Source organism: Camelus bactrianus, chromosome 2 (assembly GCF_048773025.1).
Source record: "Camelus bactrianus isolate YW-2024 breed Bactrian camel chromosome 2, ASM4877302v1, whole genome shotgun sequence".
NCBI lineage: Eukaryota > Metazoa > Chordata > Mammalia > Artiodactyla > Camelidae > Camelus > Camelus bactrianus.
Genome location: NC_133540.1, coordinates 21,895,705 through 21,920,821, shown reverse-complemented (window position 1 = coordinate 21,920,821; position 25,117 = coordinate 21,895,705). Strand labels below are relative to the sequence as shown.

At 36.2% G+C, this 25,117-nt stretch overlaps 1 protein-coding gene across 1 annotated transcript in view; it reads left to right on the top strand.

Annotated features, from left to right (window-relative positions):
* The window catches only part of FSTL5 (follistatin like 5), a 667,318-nt gene that overhangs the window by 230,206 nt on the left and 411,995 nt on the right, over positions 1-25,117 (top strand). The window contains exon 4 of the mRNA XM_074376817.1: positions 1,528-1,776. Coding sequence (XP_074232918.1) covers positions 1,528-1,776 — 249 coding nt within the window. The remainder of the gene's footprint in view (positions 1-1,527; positions 1,777-25,117) is intronic.

The following is a 25,117-nucleotide window of genomic DNA, read 5'->3' as shown; positions in this document are numbered from 1 at the left end:
GCTCCCCAGGGAGGATTCCCAAGCCTGTGTATCCCCTCCTCTTCTATGTCCTCCACCAGGGATGCAGGTCTGTGCCTGACCCCTTCTCCCTTCCTATCAGACTCCATGTGAACCTTTAGTTATAGCCTTGGTTGTAGAAAAGCTGTTTTGTTCATCCCAGGTAGATTTCAGCAAAAGTCACTCTATATGCATTTATAGTTTTGACATGTTTGTGAGGGGTGGTGAGCCCTGTCTCTTCCTCCTCCACCATCTTGATCTCTCTCTCTCTCAAGCCCTTTAATCTTAGTAAACCTCCAAGGATATACAATTATCCTCCTTTTACAGATGAGGAAACTGAGTTACAGATGGTTAGGTACCCACCCAAAGTTCTGAAGTTTGCAACTGTTGGAGCTGTGATTTAAAATCTGGGATCAGAATCCATACTCTCAATCATTATGATGCAGTCATGTAGAGAGATGGCTTTTAAACCAATCATCGGAAAATATACTCTAAGCATCCAATAAAATTACTATAATTTAAGTTTATAACCACTCAAAAGTTGTTTCTTTTTTTTTGCAATATATAATTGTCACTGACAGTAAATATATGTATGCACACATATATATGCATGTATATATGTGTACATATTATTCCTGAATATATATATATACACACACAAATAGATATATATGGTGAGAGAGAAATTTATATATAGACTTCTTTACTTTTCAGTTAGATAACATTCTCAAACAAGAAAAGCCAATTTACCCATAAAAGCAAAAGGACTGAAGTCGCTTAGTTTGATTTTAGTACAAGACTATTTGATCCACCTGTACTTTTCTGATGCCAGTGGAGATTGTTAGACTGAATAACAAGACAGATTCTTCATGATTTGTTCATTTGCTCAAGAAATGCATCTGTGATTGCCAAGTGGCAAAGGTCAGACAAGAAAGGATCTGCTGTTCGAACCCCACAAGAAGTTTTCAAGACACTGTTTTTCATTGCTATTCCCCCTTATTTCCTGCCTTCTATACAGACATTTCCTTTCTCTTATTGGAATGCTGTGAATGTGAAATGTGACATTTGTTAAACATTTACTGTGTGCCAGGGCTGTGCTTTCTGAGGATTAGTACATGCAACGTTTGCTACACTTCTAGGAGATGGTCTATACTCTTAACCCCATATTGAAGGTGGTACAACGTGGCAAATAGAAGCAATTTATCCAAAGACATAAAGCTAGTAAGTTGTAGAGAATTTGAATTGAGGCAGTTTGACTTTTCAGCCCTTGTACTTAAAGACTATAATCCTCATTGGGTTGGGACGTGAGAGTTCAAGGAGGAGGAAAGAAGGGGAAAATGTCAAACGTATTTTGTAAAACGTTCATCTGCTAGTTCTGCCACAAGTCCCTTCTCTGCTAAACACAATGGAACCCTGATTATATTATATTTTTCTTAGACTTTTTTTTTTTGTTCTTTTCATTTGAAACATTGACCACAGCATATAATTTGGACATAAGTATCCAAATGATTTTCTGTTCTTTGTCCTCAGGATTCCTGATTCAGGATGGCCCTTGGGGATCTTGTGAAAACAAATACTGTGGTTTGGGAAGGCATTGCGTTCTCAGCAGAGAGACGGGGCAAGCGGAATGCGCCTGCGTGGACCTTTGCAATCGGCACTACAAACCTGTGTGTGGATCTGATGGAGAGTTCTATGAAAACCACTGTGCAGTGCACAGAGCGGCCTGCCTGAAAAAGCACAAGATTACCATTGTTCACAACGAAGACTGCTTCTTTAAAGGTAAATGCGGGGTGAGCCCAACGTGCCCCCTTCCTGTTTCCTTCCTCTTCTTGACTGATGCCTTTAAGTTTAAACTCTAGCAACACTTTTTTATGGCAAGTGTTTAAAAAGAGAAAGAAAATGTGAGCCTAATGACACCTATAAGCAGTGAGTGTGTAGAAATTTACACAGATACAATTCTGAGCTGTGAGAACAAAGCCGGCCAAAATATGACTCACAGTGTGATACAGCTTACAGCATTGCACCATATGGCTTCCCAATCAGGGTGCTTTTCTTAGGGACACCAAGTGGCCAATTCAGTCCAGAGGCCAAATCCACCCAGTGAAATGCACCTGGAGTAAAATTGAGGGAAGAATGAATGCCAAGCCATGCTGAGATAACATCCCATTTCTTCCTGATTAAAAACGATGGCTTCAGTTTGCCCCACACAATTCAAATTATATGCAACCTGGAAATATGCACAGAAATAACTATGATAAACTCATGCTAAACCCAATTAGTAAATCCGAGATGACAATTATTTAAAATTTGAAAGTTACTGGTATTTATTTTCATGGTACCCAAAATCATTGGGAACTGTTATGGAAAACTACTGCTGAATTAGTTATTTGACAAATTATTTTAACATGCTAGATAAATAAATCACTGAACATCTTTAATGCCACTTATTTATTTATAAGTTTATTTCTTGTTTATTTATTCATACTGGAGAGAATATTTGCTTATTAATAGTCATAATGTTACCAACTACAAACTTGTTCAGCTTGCCATACGACAGGCCAATAAATCTGGAGACAAGGTGTTGGGGCAAGGAATAGCGACTTTATTCGGAAAGCCAGCAGACCAAGAAGGTGGCAGACTAATGTCCTGGAGCACCATCCTCCCCAAGTCAGAATCCAGGCTCCCTTTATACTAAAAAGGGGAGGGAGGGATGCTTGGTTGTTGCAAATTTCTTGGTGTGGGAATTCTTTGTTCTTGGAATCCTTTGTTCTTGCAGCTGTCCACATGGGTTAGATCATGGTGTCCTTGTAAATCTCCAACAAGACAAACGTTATTTTCTATTCCGCAACGTTTATCTCTATAGGAATGGAACAGTGTTAATATCCTTAGAGGTCAGAGCCTTGAGGATGGGCTCTCCTCTCTATGTCAGGCTATAGGCACCACTCTTTTACAGAAGGTGCAGAACCAGCAAGACTAAGCCTAGGGAACAGAGCCCGGGGTTGAAGTCAAAGGAACAGATCTCATATGCAGCCAGATTTGTCCTTTTCTGTTACAATCATCCAGACTGAAATTGTAACATTTTCAATATATACAATTTCCATCATTCAAATAGGTCAGTGATCAACCTGTGATTTCTAATCTTTAGTTGGTTCCACCTCCAAGTTCTCAGACTGTTTCTGAAGTATATTTACCCTTAAAAGCTTGTGTGATATTTTAATTCTTAGCTTAGATTTATGGTAATGTATAATGTTGTTCATTTGCCCACTAATTAAGTTCAAATGACTTAATTTTTTTTCAAAGTTGGTAGAATCAATAAAGTATCACTCCCAAGGTAAAAAAAAAAAACAAAAAAGATACACAGGGCTTTTCAAATGGTACAAGATGAAATGCTCTGTATTCATTGTAGCTACTAGAAGCCCTTGATACAACTTAGATAAATTATAAGAAGAATTTCCTTACCCTAGTGAACTCTCTGCACCTTGAATACATACACTGAGAATTTGATGATATCAGATTGTCTTCTTTTACAGAAAGAATAGCAGTTGCTTTGGTTTCAAGTTCAGTTCATTATCATCTTCCATCTAATCTATTTTATAAATGGCTAACGTTGATTCTATGATCATTGTGTATTAATACTCATAGAAGCATGTATCTTTCTATGATTCTGACCTGAAATGGTATAGTGAGAATTTTACTGTTCCACAAATCGATGCTATCACAGAACTATATAAATAATAATAATGTAAACTTAATGCTAGTAAGTCCATTTAGAATCATATTTTAATGTTGCAGTTTTGTCCAGCTGACAACCAGCAATTGATTACACAGAAACATATACTATTAAATATCATGTAAGGGGAAAAATGTCTGGTGTATTTAATGTTCTGCTTTATTGCTGGAGGTTTAGCATAATGCAACTCAAGACGTCAATCTGCACGGAAACAGATGAACTGGATATAGTTAGGAAGTTCACCTTCCTTGTGAGTTACTTCGTGAAACAGTGGTTTGAAACACCTTTGTTTTTCAGACTTGTACTAAGCATATTTATTAGATCTATGATTGCTTCAAAATGCTTTCCCATCATATGTAGTATTGCAATTTAATTCATATAATCTGGGTGAGTTACCAGGGGTTAGCGCATTGCCCAGGTCCCAGAATGTATGGGTCTTCTGTTTGTTTATTTGTTTTGGTGGTTTACCTAAAATACATAAAAAAGACTTAATTTCAGAAGAAGGGAAGTGAATAATATAGAATAAAACAATAAATTGCTTGTCTTATTAGTGTGCAGTTAGCCAAATTTTGGACATAAAAAAGATTCTGAATACCTGAAGACCTGATAACTGTGATGGCTAAAGTTAATTCTTGTGATTGTGGATTATATTTTCTGTGGAATTTCAACAATTTGTATTGTTCCCAATAATGGCCCAAAGGAAGAAGCCAGTCAAAATATTATGTTCAAGAACTGCAATAAACTTACACTTAAGTAGATATTTTCAAATGAAAAAAATCAAAACAAAAATTACAGGAATAAGTTTTCCTCCTTAAAAACAATGCTACATTTAGATCTAACAAAAGGTGATTATGAAAATCTTGGGGTAGAAATCAGTAAACAAGAACCTATAGGCCAAGTCCAGGTCCCTGCTAATTTTTTTTAGGCAAAGTTTAATTGGAACATGGTCTCACTGGTAGTTTAGGGCCCTGGTGCTATTGAGATACAAAAAGAGAGTTGAATCTTTACAACAGAGACAGCATGGCCTGCAGAGGCTAAAAAATGTTTTATCTGGATCTTATCAATAAAGGTTTGTTAACTTCTGCTTTGAAAGATTTTTAGTGCCTTAAAATTAATTTTTAAAATATCTGCAGGTCTTTACGAACTTACCTTCTTGGCCGTGGTGGTGAATACACAGGCTTGAATATAAGTGCCACACATAAATCTGATAAATTCAATACGTGAAACAGATAGGACTCTGTGTATCTATTCATTGTTTTAAAATTAAGATTTGAGTCCAGATTAAAAGCATCTATATCTATATTTCTGTCTCTATATCAACACATATATCTAATTTATAGCTATAGCTCTACCAATATCAATATATCTTCTTTTTATTATTAGCATTAAATATTTAAATGCCTTCATAGTAGGCTCAGCATTTACTATTACTAACTCAAATATGGACATGAATTCACTAAGAATTTTCTTTAGTGATTTATGACTTGTGGAATGCTAGATAAAGCACACATCGATGAACATAATTTTTTTCTAATGATTTCTATTCACATGTATTTGACTATGAAGAAGTTCTCTACCAGGAGATACAGAATATTGTGAAATTTGTTTATTGGCATCAAATACTTTATGGTGTTGCTTAGCATAGAATAAAACTTTCTATTTTGACATAATGCCTAGCTATTCACTGTGATGGGAGTTTTGTCTTAATTCCCCCATCACCACCCGCCCCGCCCCCTCCCTAAACAGCTTTCTAACTGCTGTGATTCATATGGGTACATATAACAAAGGAAAATTCCTCTCAGCCCGGCCCCGGGTCTGTCTGTCACGCGCAGCAGAATTTACACACTCAGGATCTAGAAGCTGGAATATAAGAAACTCAAGCTACAGCCTATGCCAAAATGAGTAGGGAATTAAACCGTTTTATGAGAAAGTCAATTGTACAGAAACTCTTTTGCCATTGACTGTGTTGAGAGTAAAGCTGCCATAAAGGCAAATGTTGTGTGCACTTAAATGTACATCACAAACAATAACAACTTGGGAAATATGGTTTTTACAGCTCTCTGTGCGCTCCTTGAATGAGAGCCGACACTGTGTTCTTTCTCTTCGGGGTAATCTGGAGCGATATTCATACCATTTTTAATTCGTCCTTTTACCTGATTATTATTGTTTTTTAAAGGCAGGATTTAATAGAACATAGGCTAGAAAACTAGGTTGCCAATGACGTTTGAAACTAGATCAGTAAATGCCATGTGCAAATCTGCAAGTGCTTTTAGGGTGTCTTTTTTTTTTTAAGGGCACCTTTGTAAATCTTCTATTTCATGTTTAAGCAGGCTTGTGTGCCACTTCATGAAAAATAATTGTGTTGATAAATACATCAACTTTGGTAAATGGTACCCAGAGATTGGTTGGTTTGTTCTGTTCTGTTTTGTCTGGTTTTCAGTCGGGATTGGCCAAACGGAATTACAGGGGGTGGTGAAGTGAATAACGTGGCAAATCATAAATGTACATTAACTCTTTTGAGGCCAGAATGCTGACACTCAGAAACTCTAGTGCCTCTGAATAGTTTGTACCCACAACCTTAAAATAAATTATATTAATCCCTGAATTTCATTAGATCCCTATTACATTTTTCTGATTGGATGACAAAACCAACTGAGCTGTGTTTCTTTTTTTTTTTTTTCCTTAATTAAAATTTTTTCTTTATTTTCATTATTTGGTGGGGGGAGGTAATTAGGTTTATTTATGTTTGGAGGGAGGACTGGGGATTGAACCCAGGACCTCGTGCATGCTAAGTATGCACTCTACCACTTAAGCTACACCCTCCGCTTTGTATCTCATTTTTAATATTTATTTTGCAGTGAACTTTTAATCAGTGTTGAGAACACAGTCCTGCCGTCATTCTTCTCATCAAGCAGGAACTGCAGAATCCTCTGTGTGACGCATTCTATAACAGGCTTTAGGAATCAATGCTATGGGTACACTCCTAAATTCACTATTTGTTATTAGAATCATACCAAGTGTTTGTTTCTCCTCTGATTTTTGAAAACTCTGTAAAGGATGTTGCAAACATCACATATGGTACGTGTTTATCTTCCATTTATAGACAGATGGTAGATATGTGATAAATTCCACATATAATATGAAAAAATGCTCCAATCAAGGGTGATTTAAGTATTAGGACCACCCAACAAATGTATTTAAAAAAAACTGTGGAGAGAGGGAGGGAGCGGGGGAGAGAGAAATGAGAAATACTGGGTATTATTTGTGTCAAAATGCTTTCACAACTATTATATTATTAATTCATTATAATAACAAGCCAGAAGGCAGTAAGTCTAAAAGTTTAAAAATGGCCTGCCAACATTCACACGGTAAGTTAATGCCACTGGGACAGGAACCAAGGGATTTTGGCTTCTCTTTTAGTGCACGTATGCGCCAAATATTTCTATTTAAGTCTATAATACCATCAGATCTTACTTGCCTGTGATTTTTAAAAATTTGCTTTTTATAGTAATTTCCATGTAAATACTTTACGTTATTTAGAAACAGTATTTCTCACTGTGGTACTTGTAAGGATTAAATAATGCATTTAGCACAGTTCTTGGGCAACAGAAGAACGCGGTGACAGATAATGACTGGGTTTAAGACTGAAACTTCAATAACTGTGAACATTTGATGGCATTAAATTTTCAAACTTGAGTCTGGGAAGCCACACATTTTCTTTTAGGTTTACATTTGATTTATAATCTTGCATAAAGAGACGCTGGTCAAATCATTACAGAACTGAATTCGCCAGCTCACAATAGACTACTTGATGGTGATAAGTTTTCTGATGCTTAAAGACAAAAACTAACTCAAGTTTAGGAACACCTTTTTTACTAGGTTCCTGATTGACATTTGAAAAATCTTACCTCATTGTCAGCTATCTCACTGACTTATTTTGCACTTAGTTTGTTTATCTTATACTATAAATAGAGTATCTATTAGATGTGTAACAATGCTATTTGACTCCCCTACATCTCCAAAGAAATTTAGAGACTATGTGGACTTCTTATTGCATTTATTTTTTGTTGTCAAATTTTCCTTTTTTGATGGCATATAGAAACTAAATTTAATTTTCAGTTGAATAGTCTTATCTTATCTTGTTTTTGTACATTTCTATATGTATCATTTTCAGTGTCCATTTATAAAATAAATATTTTAGTTTAATATTTTATTTCATGTTTTCTATGGATATATGAATATTCTATTAATAGTTATGAGTACAATCTTCAATAGTGATGGGAAAAATGAGAACATTTTATTAGTGCAAATAATTTGTCATCTGTCTTGAGGCTATTTAAATATTATCTCAGTCATTACCTCTCACGGACACCTTCAATTATTGTGTTTATGTTCTCAGTATCGTATTCTCGAATGTCCAGTGTGATATTTCTTTAATTTGCAAAGTGAAGAACATTTTTAACAACTGTTATTTGTCAATGTGGATGATTTTTCCTCTTTGGTATTTCTTTGCAAAAACTGGATGGTGAAAGACTTCCCATTGACGGTACTCAGTATGTGTAATTGAGGAGAAAATGTTCTAGAAAATGCAGTTGAAAATTTTTCTCCATTAGTCTGATTTATACTTCACTTCTACAATCCTTTCCGAAGGGGTGCCTCTAGATTTTTCAGAAAATTTGAAAACTTTCTACTAATAAAAATGTAAAACTAAATGAGAAAAGAAGCTTTGCATGTGGTTATCACCTAGAGAGTTATGTAAAAACACGTTTGGAGGAAATCACAGTGAATAAAGGAGATTTGACTCTTTCCAGCACAATGAAAAAGGCATAGGTAATTAGCCAGTGCTCTTTTGATGCTGGTTAAGCGAAGTATAAAAACGCTTTCAATTCAAGTAACAAATACTTAATTTAGTGCAATAATATGCAATCAGGTTGGTTTTAATTCACGACACAGCATCATCTAACTGTAAACTTTGTAACAACTTTGTGGATACAATAGAGTGTTAGTCTTCTGGGTGGTGTGTGTTCAGGGAGAATGATACACGTCATGTTCCTTTGTTTCTCTCAATATATGAATTTCCGATGGTTTGTATCAAGTCTTTCTAAAGGTGCACCCTGAGATCAAGACATGAGTTGCGATTACATTTTGTCAGTACTTTTTCCTCTTGACCATTTCTAAAGAACTCAAAAATGACCATCAAAGTTGTTCAATAGATTCATCCAATAGACTAGGCTGAATTGAAGTCCACAATATGTAGAAAGATTATGGAACTACAAGTTGATTGATTTATATATAGATATATCTTTATATAAATGTATATAGATAGATAGATGTCTACATAGAGATAGATAGATGATAGATAGATAGACAGATGATAGATAGATAGATAGAACCTAGATAAGTTCTTCATCTCCAAATTTTGTTAGAATTAAAACATAAAAGAGTAACTTATAAAGAAATGACAATCACAGACTGGCCTAGCATACAACTTTGTGGTAATACTACAGATTTCTGAATGGAAATTTTCACCTGGTCTATGTCTACCATAAGTCAATAATGATTTTCACAAATCCATAATAATTTAACACAAATTATAATATAAAAAAATGGTAACATAAATTCAAATAACTGATACCATTTCCAAAGCTTTCCTCCCAAAGATTCAGAATAACTTAGGTCCCGGTTCGGTCTTCCCTGGTGAGTGCCATTCATTTTAATGGTAACACTGTGACTCAGAAGTCCACAGGTGAAATATTTCTGAGCAGCACTTAAAGGATGGAGGTCACAAGTTGGCCACTCTTGGGTGATAGAACCAGGAGCAAGATCAAAATATGGCAGGCAGCCAAATCAAAAGTTACAATTGAGATCAGAATAACACATTGAGAATCTAGGTGGATTCACAGAAAAACAAGTACAATGATTTCATTTATAGAACATTTAGTAGAAAAGATGTGCCAAGACTGTGTTTTACGTTAGATTTACATGTCAGACTGTCTGATATAATTTGCTGTGGATTGGACATGGAGTTTATGGAATTTAAAGAAATATTCTGGAAAAGGCAAAGCTATAGAAACAATAAAAAGATCGTGGTTTCCAGCGTATGGGGAAAAGGAAGGAGGGAGGAATGAACAGATGGAGCACAAGGGATTTTTAGGGATGTGCCACACTGATGAGGTATGTTGAGGGTAGGGGAATATATTTGTGTGGGTGGGGAGGGCTATGTGTAAACTCTCTGTAATTTCTGCTCAATTCTGCTGTAAACCTGAAACTGCTCTAAAAATAGTCTATTAATAATAAAAAAATAAGCTGAGCAAACAAATAATTTGAGGCATCATCTACTGAAATGTGAAACACTGGTGGACTCACATTTGGAAGTGGATGTAAGGAATACACACACATGCACGCACACACACACATACATTTAAGGACAGTTAAATTCAAATCCCTTTTAGGCAAGCAAGGAAGGATGCCATTTATGCAGTTGGATATGAGTCTACAAATCAAGGAAGATTTTGGAGCACGAGACATACATTTTTTAGGAGTTAGAAGCACGTCAATTAAGAGGCAAGACCAAAGGACTCTGCAGTTGAGTTAAACTAGAGCATGAATGAGTGAACCCTGGGAAGCAAGAGGGCTGAGGATAGACCCTTGCTGTACTTCAGCCACCAGGAAGTGGAGGCTGAGCAAATAAGGCAGACACACAGTCAGCAGAAATATAGGAGGAAAACCTAGAGCGTGAAGAGACACAGAAGCTAAGTAAGAACGTTTTTCGTGGAGGCCAGAATGGTGAGCTGAATTAAATGTTACCAAGACCAAGTCTGACAGGGATTGAAAAATGACCACTTATTTGGAAAGATTAAGGCCATGGCTGACCTTGTAAGAGTTGGTAAGAGAGAAAACGGGCTGAGAACATGAGAGTTCAAGCAGAGAAAGCTCATGGGAAGAGTGTTTCTCTAAAGAAGAGCAGATGTATATAGAGATACCTCCATCTCTGCCTTGGCCTCTGTCTCTATCATATATCTATGTATCGTGATCTGGAGGGGGACATGTAGGTAGGACCAGTAAAACAGAGAAGGGAAAACTTATAGGACAAGAGAAAGAGGGACTATTGTCAGAGCAAAGCCTTTGGTTGGGCTTGAGAGACTGGGACCTAGAGCACAAGGGGCAGATGTCGCTTTAGATGAGAATATGGATTTTTCATCCACTCAACAGAAGGAAAGCAAAAATAGATGCTTTCTGGTGCAGGTAGCAGGACATATTTCATCCTATAAATGTGTGTTGTTTTCATCGGGTTGCTTGTAATTTCTTAATGAAATAAGAATTAAAGCGTCCGTTTAAAGCATCAGAGAAGAAAGTTTAGGTGATTTGAGAACAAAGGAAAAAGGTTGTGAAACAAGAAACAAGGAGAGAGAGAATGGACCAGGGGATACAGCAGGGCTTCCAGGAGTGCTGTCGTATCTCCGCTCGTAAACTTAGAGTGAGAGTGGTCTGTCATGGCTGTGTATTTTTCTACAAACACAGTCAGCTGCTTAGTGTAAGGCATTGAAAAGATGAAGAACTGGGTTGAACCAGGATTTAATTTCTCCAGGGAAGACTTATGGGGGGAGGGGATAGCTCAGTGGTAGAGTGTATGCTTAGCATGCACAAGGTCCTGGGCTCAATCCCCAGTACCATCATGTTAAAAAGACAAAAAAAAGAATTATGTAGGAAGAAAGAGTCCACAACCATATTTTGCATCTCGCTCAATGGATAGTATGATTCTGTTATCTCTGTGCTTGCTACTCTAGCATCCAGAGATCTCTTGGTGAATATCTTCCGCCTCAGTTTGCATATTGACCAAAATGGATCCTTACACCCTAGACATTGTATTACACATTTTGGCTTAACTTCCTAATGCTAGTATTAAGTTTACACCTGTGCCTCTTAGGTAAAACTTCCAGTAATGAAATCTGTTTAGACTAGTTAGCCAGGGTGCACCTTTCCAAGGAATTTGGCAAGCATATAAGCCTAAAATAGCTACTTAACTTCAATGGCTTTCCATCTCTCTGATCAATTTGCAGTTGCCATGATGGACATGGGGACATTACACAAAATATTTCTATTAAGGGGAAAAAAATCACTATGGGCAGATAACTCTCGAAAACAATGTGGATGGGCAATTTATCTTGACACATATCTAATATAATGTCATTTTATTATTAATTCCACGGTCAGCCTATAAGTCAACATTATTAAGAAGTCATTGTTTCGAGATTACTCTTTGACAAATGAAACTGCTTTATTTGGTTAAGCAAATTATTTGCAAGCGTGAGGCAGCTCAAACATTTATTTTCTATCAAATATTTCTTCACTTAAACATTTTATTTATTCTATACATTTTAGCCAATCTGGCTCCCAATGATGTTGGAATACAGTCAGACTTAATGTGGAGGTGTCAGGGTTTCTGACATTTAATTCACTTTTTGAAACAATTTTTTCCTTAAAAAGGAGGAAAGTGCTAATAAAAATTGAGAAAATGCGCAAGCCTTTGAATCTAATTGAGCATTAGTCTAGTTGATTGAAAGGAACAACGTTACATATGCTTGATTTAATTTATACATGTTCAAAGTGTCACACGCTTGTCAAAAGGAGTCAGATAATAATGTAAATGACATATGTGCATATGTATGCCGTGAATAGGTATGCATGAGCAATTGTAATTTTTTGACTGTTTGCTGATGATCATTTATTGTTACTCAGTCCTGTGACAGACCCATTCTAAAGGCTGTATCCAGAGGTGAAGATGACATAGTTCTTACTTTTGCCAACTAAGTGGAGACCAGTGGCTAGATCAATCGATAAATGACCAATGACCAAGGATGTTTTTCCCAGGTTGCCAGAAAATCTCATGATATTATGTTAGATTAGCATCTATAATAGTTAGATACACTGAAATCATTCTATGTTGAAACATAGCTATGTGCTCTTTGCTGGAGTGGAATATTTTTGTTATCCTAGGGAGTATGTACCACATAACATCCAATCATCATTTTTGGATCTATAGTTGTTTCTCTTGGCGGTTTATTACTACGGAGTCTGAGGTCCAAATTAGAAGAGGAGAGGAGGGATCTTGATAACAAGATTCAAGAAAGAAATGACACAATCAGAAAACAACAACAGGGGCGTTAGTACTCAAAAGAATTGTGTTGAGAACTAATTTCATCTTTTCATCCTGCCTCTTAACTCATGCAGCTTTGAACATTACTGCATATTAGTTTTAATAAGGAGACAGTGTTCCTTTGTAAGAATTCACGTCTTCAACCTTCTTCTCTTCACTCCCACAACCAGAGATACTGGTCCTTCACTTGACTTTGAGACAAGGACCAGGAGATGTTTTGTGATGCAGTGTATGCTGAAGCAACGAGCATCTAAACAAACTCAGGACCTAGTGTCATGTATGTAGTGTGTGGCCTCTTTTGACTAAAGAGATACCATGAGGAGGAGAAAGATTTGGGGAACTACTCATTTGCATTGTACCTGTCTGGTCATTGGACATTGATCACTCTTCTCTCAAACAAGCACAGGATGTTAACATTATAGCTCCAGCCTTGAGGGGAGTTTTCATGTCTTATCAAAACCCATCAGTCATGTTTTGGACCCCCAGATTGACTGACTTTCCAAACAGATACATGTTTGGAAATTAACTGTATAAGACAATGAAACTGATCATTGTTTCCTTTTCGCTTGAGAGACTAATGGCCCACATCAACTGCACTTCCGGTGAAACATGAAAGATCCCGCAGGTTGGTATGGGGTGTGTTTTCCAGCACTCAGGATAATCACTGTGGTATTAAGCTATGATGACTGTCTACAAAACATGAGTGGTTTGTGGGGGTTTAATTAAATTTATGTCAAAATTACTTTGAAATCCTGGAGAAAAAAATATGCTTCAATAATAATGCACATGGTTTTGGCCTTTAAAAATTTGAACAAGTGGAAACATTTACACGGCACATTGGCACAATCTCCGTAGCTCAGAGACAGCTCGTACATAACACTACAGCTGCTTTGTTCATTAATTCCACTGCAAACATGCACACTGACTCCTGTATAAATTTGGCACCGCTGTATCTACATCTCCTGGAAGCAGCAGGTATGGAAGTAAGAGTCATTTAAACAGATCTTTAAATATATGAAAAGAAAAGGACACAGCCATGCCCTTACTATGTAATTCTAATTATTTCACCATCAGAATCCTACACAAAATAAATACTTAAATAGGCAAAAATCTTATCTAGACAGCCAGACATTTACCTTACAAGCACAGGGAGCAGACAGTTGCTGTATTTGACTCCAGGTCATACCAGGAATTTAGAAATTTTACTTGCAGATAAAATAATGTGTTACTCAGAGGCAAAGCCTCTTTTCACCCCAGCCCTCCCCCAGTCCTCCTCACCCCTGTGTCCCAACAGGGCCCATCCCATTGCTTTTGAGACTGGAATGCTGTGGCCCTGATGGAACTAAGTCCTTACACTGTGGCTTTGGAAGAGGCTACAGCATTGCCCTCATTTATAACCCAATCTCCTGACCTTGTTTCCTAAGAAAAGCCCAGGAGAACCAAATTCTTAAGTGCATAAAAAGCACCCTCTAGTCCCTTATTTCCAATCAAATTAGAGTGAATGGATCAATTTGAGCTAGAGCTTTTAGCTATTTCAAAAACGTAGCTTTTTTCCACCAAAGTACTTGACCCCAATTGTAATTTGGTGAAGCCACTATGGAAAAAATATACATGTACCCCAGTGTTAATAGCAGCACTATTTACAATAGTCAAGACATGGAACTAACCTAAATGTCCATTGACAGATGACTGGATAAAGAAAATGTAGCATAAATATATACAATGGAATACTACTCAGCCATAAAAAAGAATAACATAATGTCATTTGCAGAAACATGGATGGACCTCGAGACTGACATACTAAGTGAAGTAAGCCAAAAAGAAAATGAAAAAAAAAATACAATATGATATCACTTATATGTGGAATCTAAAAAAAACAAAAAAGAGACAAATGAACTTATTTACAAAACAGAAGCAGACTCATAGACATAGAAAACTTGTGGTGACCCCAATCGTTTTGCCTTTATCACTCGCCTGCTGTTTGACTCCTTACCTGACCATCAGCAACTAGCAACAAAGAAGAAACTGTTACTGAGTACAAACTTGTTCTGCTCGCCACATGATAGGCCAATAAATAGGGAGATGAGGTGTTGGGGCAAGGAATAAACGACTCAGAAAGGCAGCAGACTGAGAAAGTGGCAGACTCGTGTCCTGGAGAACCATCTTCCCCAAGTCAGAATTCAGGCTCTTTTTATACTAAAAAAGGAGTGTGGTTGGTTGTTGCAAACTTCTTGGTGTTGGAATTCTTTGTTCTTGCAGCTGTCCATGTGGGTCAGGTCATGGTGTCTCTATAAACCTCCAACAAGACAAATGTTGTTTTCTATTCTGCAATTCTTTATAGGAATGGAAACATGTTATATCCTTAAAGGTCGGAGCCTTGAGAATGGGCTGTCCTATCTATGTCAGGCTCTAGGCAACATTCTTTTACAAAAAGTGCAGAACCAGCATGACTGAGCACAGGAAACAGAGCACAAGGTTTGAGCCAAATAAACAGGTCTAATAAGATTTCTTCTTCCCTATTACAGAGCCATGGTTGTTATTCATGATATCTGTAAGTGTTCATAAGATTCCACTCTGCTTGGTTCCTTGTCATTTTCTCTGGGCACTTAGATATGTCTCATTCTTAGGACACTCACACCTCTCTTCCATCCTTCTGTCACAAAATCCATCTTCTATACTGACTTGGAGTCTGGAATTTTTGACCTTTTGAAGTTATCACAAGTTTACACAGGCTGGATTCTAATTTCAGAGTTCATGTGCTAAAGTCACACATTACAACTGTCTGAAGGTAGGTCCTCCAGAAGACTCAAGTCTCAGCCACATTCTGAGTCTGAAGGAAACTTCAGTCTCAAACCAGTCCGCCCTCCTCCTCTTGGCTTGGTTGCACTTTGAATGATCAGTGTCCTCTGTGCTCGGTTAATCTCAGCCATGAATCCGCCGTCCACACCACCACGTTTCCCTCATTTTGAACTTCGGGGGCAAAGGTCACATTCTTTATTCCTACCTACCAGTGCATGGCCAGAGTCTTCACATCAACAGGAGAAATAGCTTCTTGTTGTTTTTTTTTTTTTTTGGCTTTATCTAAGGCATGCATATTCACAAATTTTGAGGGAATACATTTCTCTCAAAGTGAATGTGACCCATTTGATTTAAGCTCATATTATACCAAGAGGCCATTCAAGAGGCTGTTTCCTGAGCACAGACCACCTGGGACTTGGCGCAGCGTTTCCAGGTAAACACACAAAGTTCAGTTGTTTCTGACTGAGCACCACATGAACACAAGGAGTTGCATTGCAGCTGTATTTTATTGTCCGCCAAAATTTCTATCACAACTCCACCTAATTTAATCATCAAAAAAATTGTTAAAGGAACTACAGTGTGAAGGAACATCTCCTATGAAATGAAAATTACTTGACAAAAGGATAGTATTTTTATGGCTTATTAAAAATGAATTTTTATATATCAGATTTGCTAAGGCATGATATCACCCAACTGCCCAGGCCTATGATAAATTCCTCATAGTGGGTAAGAATTAAGTAATTCAAATGCCAATTTAAAAATAGTAATGCATATGTACATATATACATATTTATACAAAACTTTAACTTTACAGTAAGATTACTGTGCTCTTTTTAACCTTTTTTGGGGGGAGATTATTAGGTTTTTTGTTTATTTATATTTAATGAAGGCACTGGGGATTGAACCCAGGACCTCCTGCATGCTAAGCCTGCACTCTACCACTGAGCTATATACCCTCCCCTCTTTATGTTTTTCCTTTATTGAGTGAAATTTTTTGTGTTTTGTGGGCTATTTGTGATTTTTGTTTTTCTAAGGATAGGATAAAAACCATCTTTTATGGTCCAGTTTCTCTCGCATGCCAAACATACCCTTACTCTTAAAAAAAAAAAAAAAAGAAATTTACATAAACCGAACACTATCAGTATTGCTTTGCATAGATTATTTAGAATAAAGTAAGGTTTCAACCGTAAAATTTTCTTTTTCTGAGGAAAAGATGAATGAGATATTTCAAATAATTAGCTCTCATCACTAATAATGGATTGAATCTTGAGAAAATAAACCTCTTATTTATAATTATCAAATCGTAAAGCACTTGAATAAACTAAATTGTGAGCCAGTTTAAGAAATGATCCTCTTGATTTCTTAATAATATTTTTGTCTTTTTTTCTGTATATGTATTTTTTTTCATTGAAGTATAGTAGGTTTACAATGGTGTGTCAATTTCCGGTGTACGGCACAATGCTTCAGTCACGCATGAACATGCATATATTCGTTTCATATTCTTTTTCACCATAGGCTGACGTGACATCATCACATTCATATTGCACACCTGCATCTCCAAACTAAGACTGATGTTTAAGTGCCAAGATCTGTGAGTTTGGAAGTGACGATATTCATCAGGGTTTTTTTTTTTTTTTTTTTTTTTTTTTTTTGCTTGTATCTGAGTTAACAAATCGGGGAATCTTAATGAGAGTTGAGAAAAACGTATTTCTTAAAGTTTTAGAATTTGAGATTATAGAAAAAAGGAGTGAATTTTTTTTTTTTTTTCCTTATAGGACTATCCTAGTGTGTTTTAGGATAGACAAGGTAAGTTTTCTTTTTCCTGATTGTTTTTTCCCATGAGCTTGGCTCTTGAGTTTTTCTAGTAACACAGTTTCTGTCATTGTCATAACATTACCTTTCACCTTCTATCTTTACATGATTGAAGAAAGCACAAGAGACTTGGAAGGTAAATGAGGGGCCCAGAGTAAGACAGAAAGGATTTGGGACAGGCTGTATCTGAATTTCTGTTAATCAGTGATTGATCTCTGCCTTGCATGCTTTTGGAAAAAAAAGACTGAATATACTTTGGGAAATCCACATACGATTTCCCCAACAGAGATATATTGCCTGTAACTAAGTACCACAAGGAATCCTCCCTATACCCTCAGTATAATATTGATGTCTAATTTCAGGGAAAATCCAATGTGACTTCAATAATTGAGCTATCTGCCTTTTGATAAGAATTAAAAAAAGAAGTCTTGAGATACCTAAGATTCTTGTTGTATGACAGCAACTGATAAAAAATACATTTTACTAAAATTCAAATATAGTTATAACAAGATATTTTAATAAGTTATCCTTGAAAAGGAATAATGGTGAGGAAAGAAAGAAATGAAAGGGTGGTTTCCAGTAATAATACTTGAAGACATGAATGAAAAAAAGTGGTTCTCATTTTTCTTATTTTTATGGGACAAAGCTATAATGGTTTTTGAGGGATCTAGATAAGAAAGGTTTTTTAAATTATCTCTTTATGCCAGAAGGAAATGAAAATTACATTTGAAAAGGACACTTGGGGCCAGTCACATCAACCGCAACTTTTAAAATTTGTTAAAAGTGATGGCACATAAAATGACAGAAAGTTATAGAACATTTAATAACCTGATCAAAAAAATGAATGAAGTTCACGAAAAAAATAGTATTAAAGCTTGAGTTTTGGTATCCTGTAGGATTAACACTCATTAAAACAATACCACAATAAAAATCCTGAAAAGGCGTTTAATATTGTCTACTGTCAATTCTTGTAGGGCGAGCAGCCTGACTTTGCTGATTAATTAGATCTTACCCTTCAAACATCCAAAAGCAGTTTTCAAAATCTTAATATTGATGGGCAAGCTAGCAAAAGGTAAGATACCAGATGTGAGAGTAGCAAATATGAAGTGTATCCACAAAAATACTCTTTGGGGAATTATTTTTAAAAAGTTTTATGTTTGAATCCTTTCAGCCTCACTGTAACTAATGACACAAATTCACTGAAGAGAAGGAAAATCACTGCTGTATTTAAATTTAGCCCTATTGCCTTTGTCTGTTATTTTAATATGTGTCTGTTCTCTTGTCTGACCATTTAAAAGATGATGGATTTAAAAAAAGAAAAAAAAACTGTGACTGTAGCAAACAGGAAAAAGATATTTTGGCTAAGGATTATTCGTACCTATAAGCAGGTTGATGGGAATCTCTGTCTTCAATTATTGGACTTAAAGGAATGAATTCTCATTTATCAGATTAGATATCGCATGGCTTTACATATTAAATTGATTTTACAGAATTTTTTTTAGGAAGATGCAATCTTCATTAAACTTAATGAAAAACTAGGCAAAATATTGCCATGTGTAAAACATAATTGGTAACAATATTAAGTTGGTAAGTATTTTAAGGAACTCAGCAAGGAAACTTATCGGAATACATATAGCAAAGCATGTCTAGAAAAGGAAGGAAACAAGAGATTAAAAATGTTACACCTATACACTCACCTTTTTTGGGGGTTGAACTGATACATACCCAGCCTTAACGCCAGTCTGTATAACTACATATCCATTTCAAAGATGAGAATGAAATTTACAGAAGACAAATGAGATTGTTACTTTCTCTCTCAAAAGATGTAAAATGTATTTTAATACCCCAAACAATATGTAGTCTCTGAGTCACAATTTAGGTTTCAGAGGATCTGGTAAACACCTGTACTTTACAGTGCATCACTTTTATCCCTAACTTTTCACTCATTTCAGCCTTACACCCGTTTTCATTGATGTTTAAACACAGCGAGCTCACTGCCACCCAAGGGCCTTTGGGTTCCTGTCCAAAATACCGAAACATATTTTGATACTTTTCTTCAAAATGCATTAAGTATTTTATACTTAATTTTATGTATATGTGTGCAGGTTTTACATTTTATGTATAATGTGTGCAATTTTTAAAGTAGAGAACACATTCAGTACAGCTTAGTAACATAACAGAAATCTTGCTGGCAATTTTTGCTTTCTGTTTTTTGTCAGCCTTTCTTATTAAACGTAAACTCAGTGAAGGCAGGGACATTTTCTTTCTTATAAACCATCTGTGCCAAGTCTAGCCTTGAGGTAACAACTCAGTAAATAAGTAGTGAATAAATGAAGGAACAAAGAAAAGAATAAATATTCAAGAATATCCCTTCAGAAGTCTTGAAAGATGACAGTAAGAGCAGTTTAGAAAAACATTTTCAGGTTATAAATAAATGACTAACTGGTTTCTAAAGAGTTAAACAGCACAGAAACTCTCATACATGTTTAACTATTGCTAGAATCTTTTTTATTTGTATATAGATGTATTTTATTGAAGTATAGTCAGTTACAATGTGTCAATGTCAGGTGTATGGCATCGTGTTTCAGTCATACATATACATACATACATTTGTCTTCATATTCTTTCTCACCATGTTACTATGAGGTATTGAATAGGATTCCCTGTGCTACACAGTATAAACTTGTTGTTTATTTTATGTATATATTTGTATCTGCAAATCTCGAGCTCCCAATTTATGCCACCGCATAACCATAAGAACCTCTTTGCAAAGGAGAACCGATGAGTGACTACTAACCCAGCAGGACTTGATCAGGGCCAGGGCTCCACTGTTGGGATGCTTCTGCATCTTCTCAGGGTTCAAGGTGCACACAGACACCGCAGGAAATGGCTTAGTGTGCACACATTTCTCTCCTTATTTCTGGTCTTTTTTGGGGGGCGGGGTGGGTAGGTGTGGGGGAAGGTAACTAGGTTTATTTATTTATTTAATGGAGGTACTGGGGACTGAACCCAGGGCCTCATGCATGCTAAGCACGCTAACACTGAACTATACCCTCCCCCACAAGGGATTTCTGGTCTTTCACTTCCTGTTCACTCCTTGTGTTGTTCCTCTGGCTCTGTGTTTCGTGTATGATAGGGTTTTCCCCAAACGTGCCTTCTGTGATCCACAGGATGCACCTGTTCAGCCTCTGTTTAAAGCTGTGGTCCCCAGTATCCTCTGCATCCTTGCTTTGCTGTCCCCGGTTCAATGTCAGGGGTACCACTGGTGACACGTTCTCTAAATACACAGCCTCTTCCATGCAGGTTCCTTGGTGCTCCCTCCAGGACGCCTGGCTGCACTTGTCCTTGGTTTCCTTACCTGCCGGCCCATGCTGTCTGGTTATCTCTGTCTCCTCCCCACTGGAATGACAGTCCGTGAAGTCAGGGGCATTGATAATTCATCCCTGTATCTTCACACCCCAGAACATCATCTGACATTTAGTAGACGTTCAGTAAATAAGAAATAGCTTAAAATACTGAATTAATAGGAAGACAGATGCTTCTCTGGAAGTTCTGCTACGACCGGCAGAAGAATTTGAGGCCTTTCAGGGACACCTTATGTGTAACTGTATTTGTTTGCCACTTTGTAAGTGACAACAAATCTGAAGAATTGGATTAAGCGGAAAGTAGGACATTCCGTGGTCGGTAAAGTTAAAATCGCAAGAGTAGAGTCAAGCTGGGTAGAGGGGCTCAAATGGTTTCCCACGGATGTGTCCTCTGCCCATGCCCTGCCTCAGTTTTCCTCCGCATCAGCTCTGCGGACCTGAGCGCCGGGAAGTGGACTTCTCAGAGTCTGCAGCACCTGGGACTTACTGTCCCCAGGATCCTGTCCCAGGGGAGACGGCCTCTCTCACACAGCGTCCCGTTAGCACCCCATGTCTGACAGCTGCGTCCCGCGCCCGTCTCAAACCCCTGCCCACCACCTCGCTGCTTACGCCGGGCCTCCTTCAGATACTGAGGATGGAGTTACCGCCTCCAAGAGGGGACGGGTTGCAGGGAGAGCGTCTTCCTCAAAGAGAACTGTTGCATTGTTACTTGCAAAGGGGGATAGAGCTGAGCAGTGATGGACTCCTCACTAAAGAAGGAAAACAGATGCAAATATGTATAGAAAGAGGCTCAAAATCATGTTTTTCATTTGGAAATTGGAAACAGAAGCAACAATTAGACCCTAACACATACCTATTAGAACCACTAAAATAAATAAAAGAAATCCCCAAATTGACAATATCAAATGGTGTTGCTTTTTTTTTTTTTTTTGTCTTTCGTTTTTCCAAAAGACTTGACACAAACTTGACCTTGACGTAAAATTGAACCCTTTTAATTACTGCCTCTTAGTGGCTTTTACATTCCAGTTGTCTGATAATGTAAGAATTACAGTTTACACTTGAGAGCTGGTTGTAATTGAGCTCTCAGGCCTGAATTAGCCTTCCCTGCAATCTGAGTAAAAGGAGGTTTGTGAACCGTTGCAGATGCCACAGATCTGATTTATTGCGAGTAATGATAATCATAGATTAGCACTCTAAATTTTTAAAATTTAAAATGCATACTAGTAATTGTTGGAAATCTTCCTGAGAACTCATACCTGATCTTGGAAAGGATAAGAAAGTGTATTCTTTGGGTTCATAGATGCAGGTTTTAAAAACATCACTGTAGAACAGTCAGAAGTGTCCCCTACTGTGATAATTTCCTCTGCTTCAAAATTTCAGTAATTCTCTGAGCCCAATTAGCTGACAGTTTGGCAGTTTCTTACAGAGCTGAACAGTTTTACCCTATGATCTGCTAACCATGTTCCTACTTTTTCATCTATTTGAGTTGAAACTTAAGCCCACACCAAAAAAGATTTGCATGCAAATGTTTATAGCAACTTTATTCATAATCACCAAAACCTGGAAGCAACCAAGATGTCCTTCAGTAGGTGAATAGATACATAAACAGTGGCACATCCATAAAATAAATGCATCAGTGTATGTAAATATGAATGTAAATATAAATTAAATTAAAAATTATTTATAATACTTATATTTATTTTATGTTTTAATATGTACTAGGTAAATATATCTATAATATATTAGTATATTTTAATATTTATAATGTTAATATAATAATTTGATATAATATAATAAATATATGATACAATACATTCATATACATTAATACAGTGGAAAGGAATAAGCTATCAAGCCATAAAAAGACATGAAGGAATCTTAAATGCATGCTGTTAAATGAAAAAGCCAGTCTGGAAAAGTCAAAACTGTTGCAAGAGTGAAAGGATTAAGGTTTGTCAAGGTTTTAGAGATGAAAGGAGGGGTGAATGGGTGAAATACAGGGGATCTTTAGTGCTCTGAAACTATTCATCCTGTGTGATACTCTCATGGTGAATACGTGACATCATGCATTTACCAAAACCCATAAAACTGTCCAGCACACGGTAAGCCTTAATGTAAGCTACAGACCTCAGTATATAATAATGTGTCACTGTCAGTTCATTAATGTAACAAGTGCACCAAACTAAGGCAAGGGGTTAAAAATAAGGGGAAATGGTGGGAATTGATGGGCAGATAAATATCTTTGCACTATGTGCTCACTTTTTCTGTGAACATACATTTTCTAAATATTAGACTGTTATTGAAAAACAAAAGCTTTTCACTATGATAAGTACAGCAATCTTGCCACAAAAAGCTTAGACATTTTAGTTACCTGGTGGCTCGATACAAAAATGATTACTTTCAAATGTACATATTAGAATATATCAATTAGTATTCAATTTGTATTAATATTAATATTAGTATATTCAATTGGTATTAGTATTAATATTCATATTTATTAATACTATTAATACAGTTAGTATTCTCCCAATTACTTGTTACAAATAAATTAAATGGAATGAAATATATAATTTTTCTCTCAATATTTTTATATTATAACCAGTATGATCCAGTTGAATTCTAATGTTTAATGTCTTATTTTAAAAATATGATATATACTATTTTTAAAATATTTGTATATATGTCTATATGCCACTAGAATCCTTAATCACCTAAGGAAGAAAATCAATACATTTCAGAGTACATGGTTGCTCAGTTGATTGATTTATGCTTCCACTCTGAAATTAAAATGTAGAATGTGAATATACAAAATAAAATGCTCTATAATTCAAAAGGCCTTCAGGAATAAAAATTATAATTTTTAATATTTTATAAAAATTCTTTTGAAATTATGTAAATGCCTAGTTATTTAATTAGAAAAAATGTAATAGTTTTTCAGGTTTAGGATATTAAAATTTTAATGTTTCATCATTTTCTACACCTGCAGCATTATTAGATACAAACTCCATTAGGTATATTATAATCACTTATATTTATTGAGGAATAAAAACTAATTCCTAATATTACATAAAACAAAATGGAAGATATCAACTTTTCCTAGTTGCATTAAGCTGATTTAATACTGTCTAATTTGTGGGCGTATGTGGTGGGGTGGGGTGGTAAACATCTTTCCAGCATTTAAATTAAAATTTTCATAAGGCATTAATACTCTGGTGAAGATCAGTTAAAGGAACTATTACCTGATAACCAAGTTTAGCATGAACATTTTAGAAAATAAGATAGTATTATCAGTTGAAGCATAAGAAATTGCTAATATTCAACCATTTTCACCTACAAAATAATATTGTGTATTTCAATGATTGAAAGTCAAAGTAAATGTATATGTAAGTCAATCATTGCAAATATGTAATCTATCAGTTTTACCATTAATTAAAGAAAGAAACAGTTCAGGTAGCGAAACAAGGAAGATACAAAAAACCACCTATGTAACTATTGGCAGTATTTTTAAGAGTTTAGCATCATTATGGAATTCAGAGGTCGTGACAATGTATCAGAAAGATAAGGCTAAACTAACACTTAATGGTTTAATTATCTAGGCAAGTACTGATCCTATGTGTCAACTATCTATGTCCATGACTGTATAGGAGGAGGAGGAAACCAGTATTCTCTTGTGGTCCGGGCAGCAGTCCTGTGTCACTGATAAAGCCTGATATTGTCAGATATCTGGTGGGAAAAATCATAGGAAGGTAGCAGCGATATGCTGCTCATTATTCCTATTTGTGCTGCACTAGAAAGTCTAACTTCTGGGGTCAAGAATACTTGTTCCCAAGCCCACACCTTCCACCTAGGAGCTAGGTCCTTCTCCGGTCAATGACTAGGACATGCAAAAAATATTGTGACATGTGAAAAACAATCCTAATGGTCTTTAGTGAGGCTTGAAGAGGATGATGTGTAAACACCTTTATCACAGTGGCAGGCACAGAGTTACATATACCCTAAAACTGAATTAAAATCATTAAATTTATTATTTTCTGCTGCTTGCTGTATTTCTGCTCTGATGTATCATATATAGTGTCCTAGTTACACCTGCAGTGGATAGTTGCTCAGGCAACTGCAAAACATCTGTATAAATTCAGTTTCATATTTCTCTTCTTGAACTAGCTCCGCACTTAAAATCAAACGATTGGTCTCAATTTTGGTCTTTGCTACATACTCACTGTGTGGTAAGTCTTGTAACTTAATTGAGCTCCTCAGTTA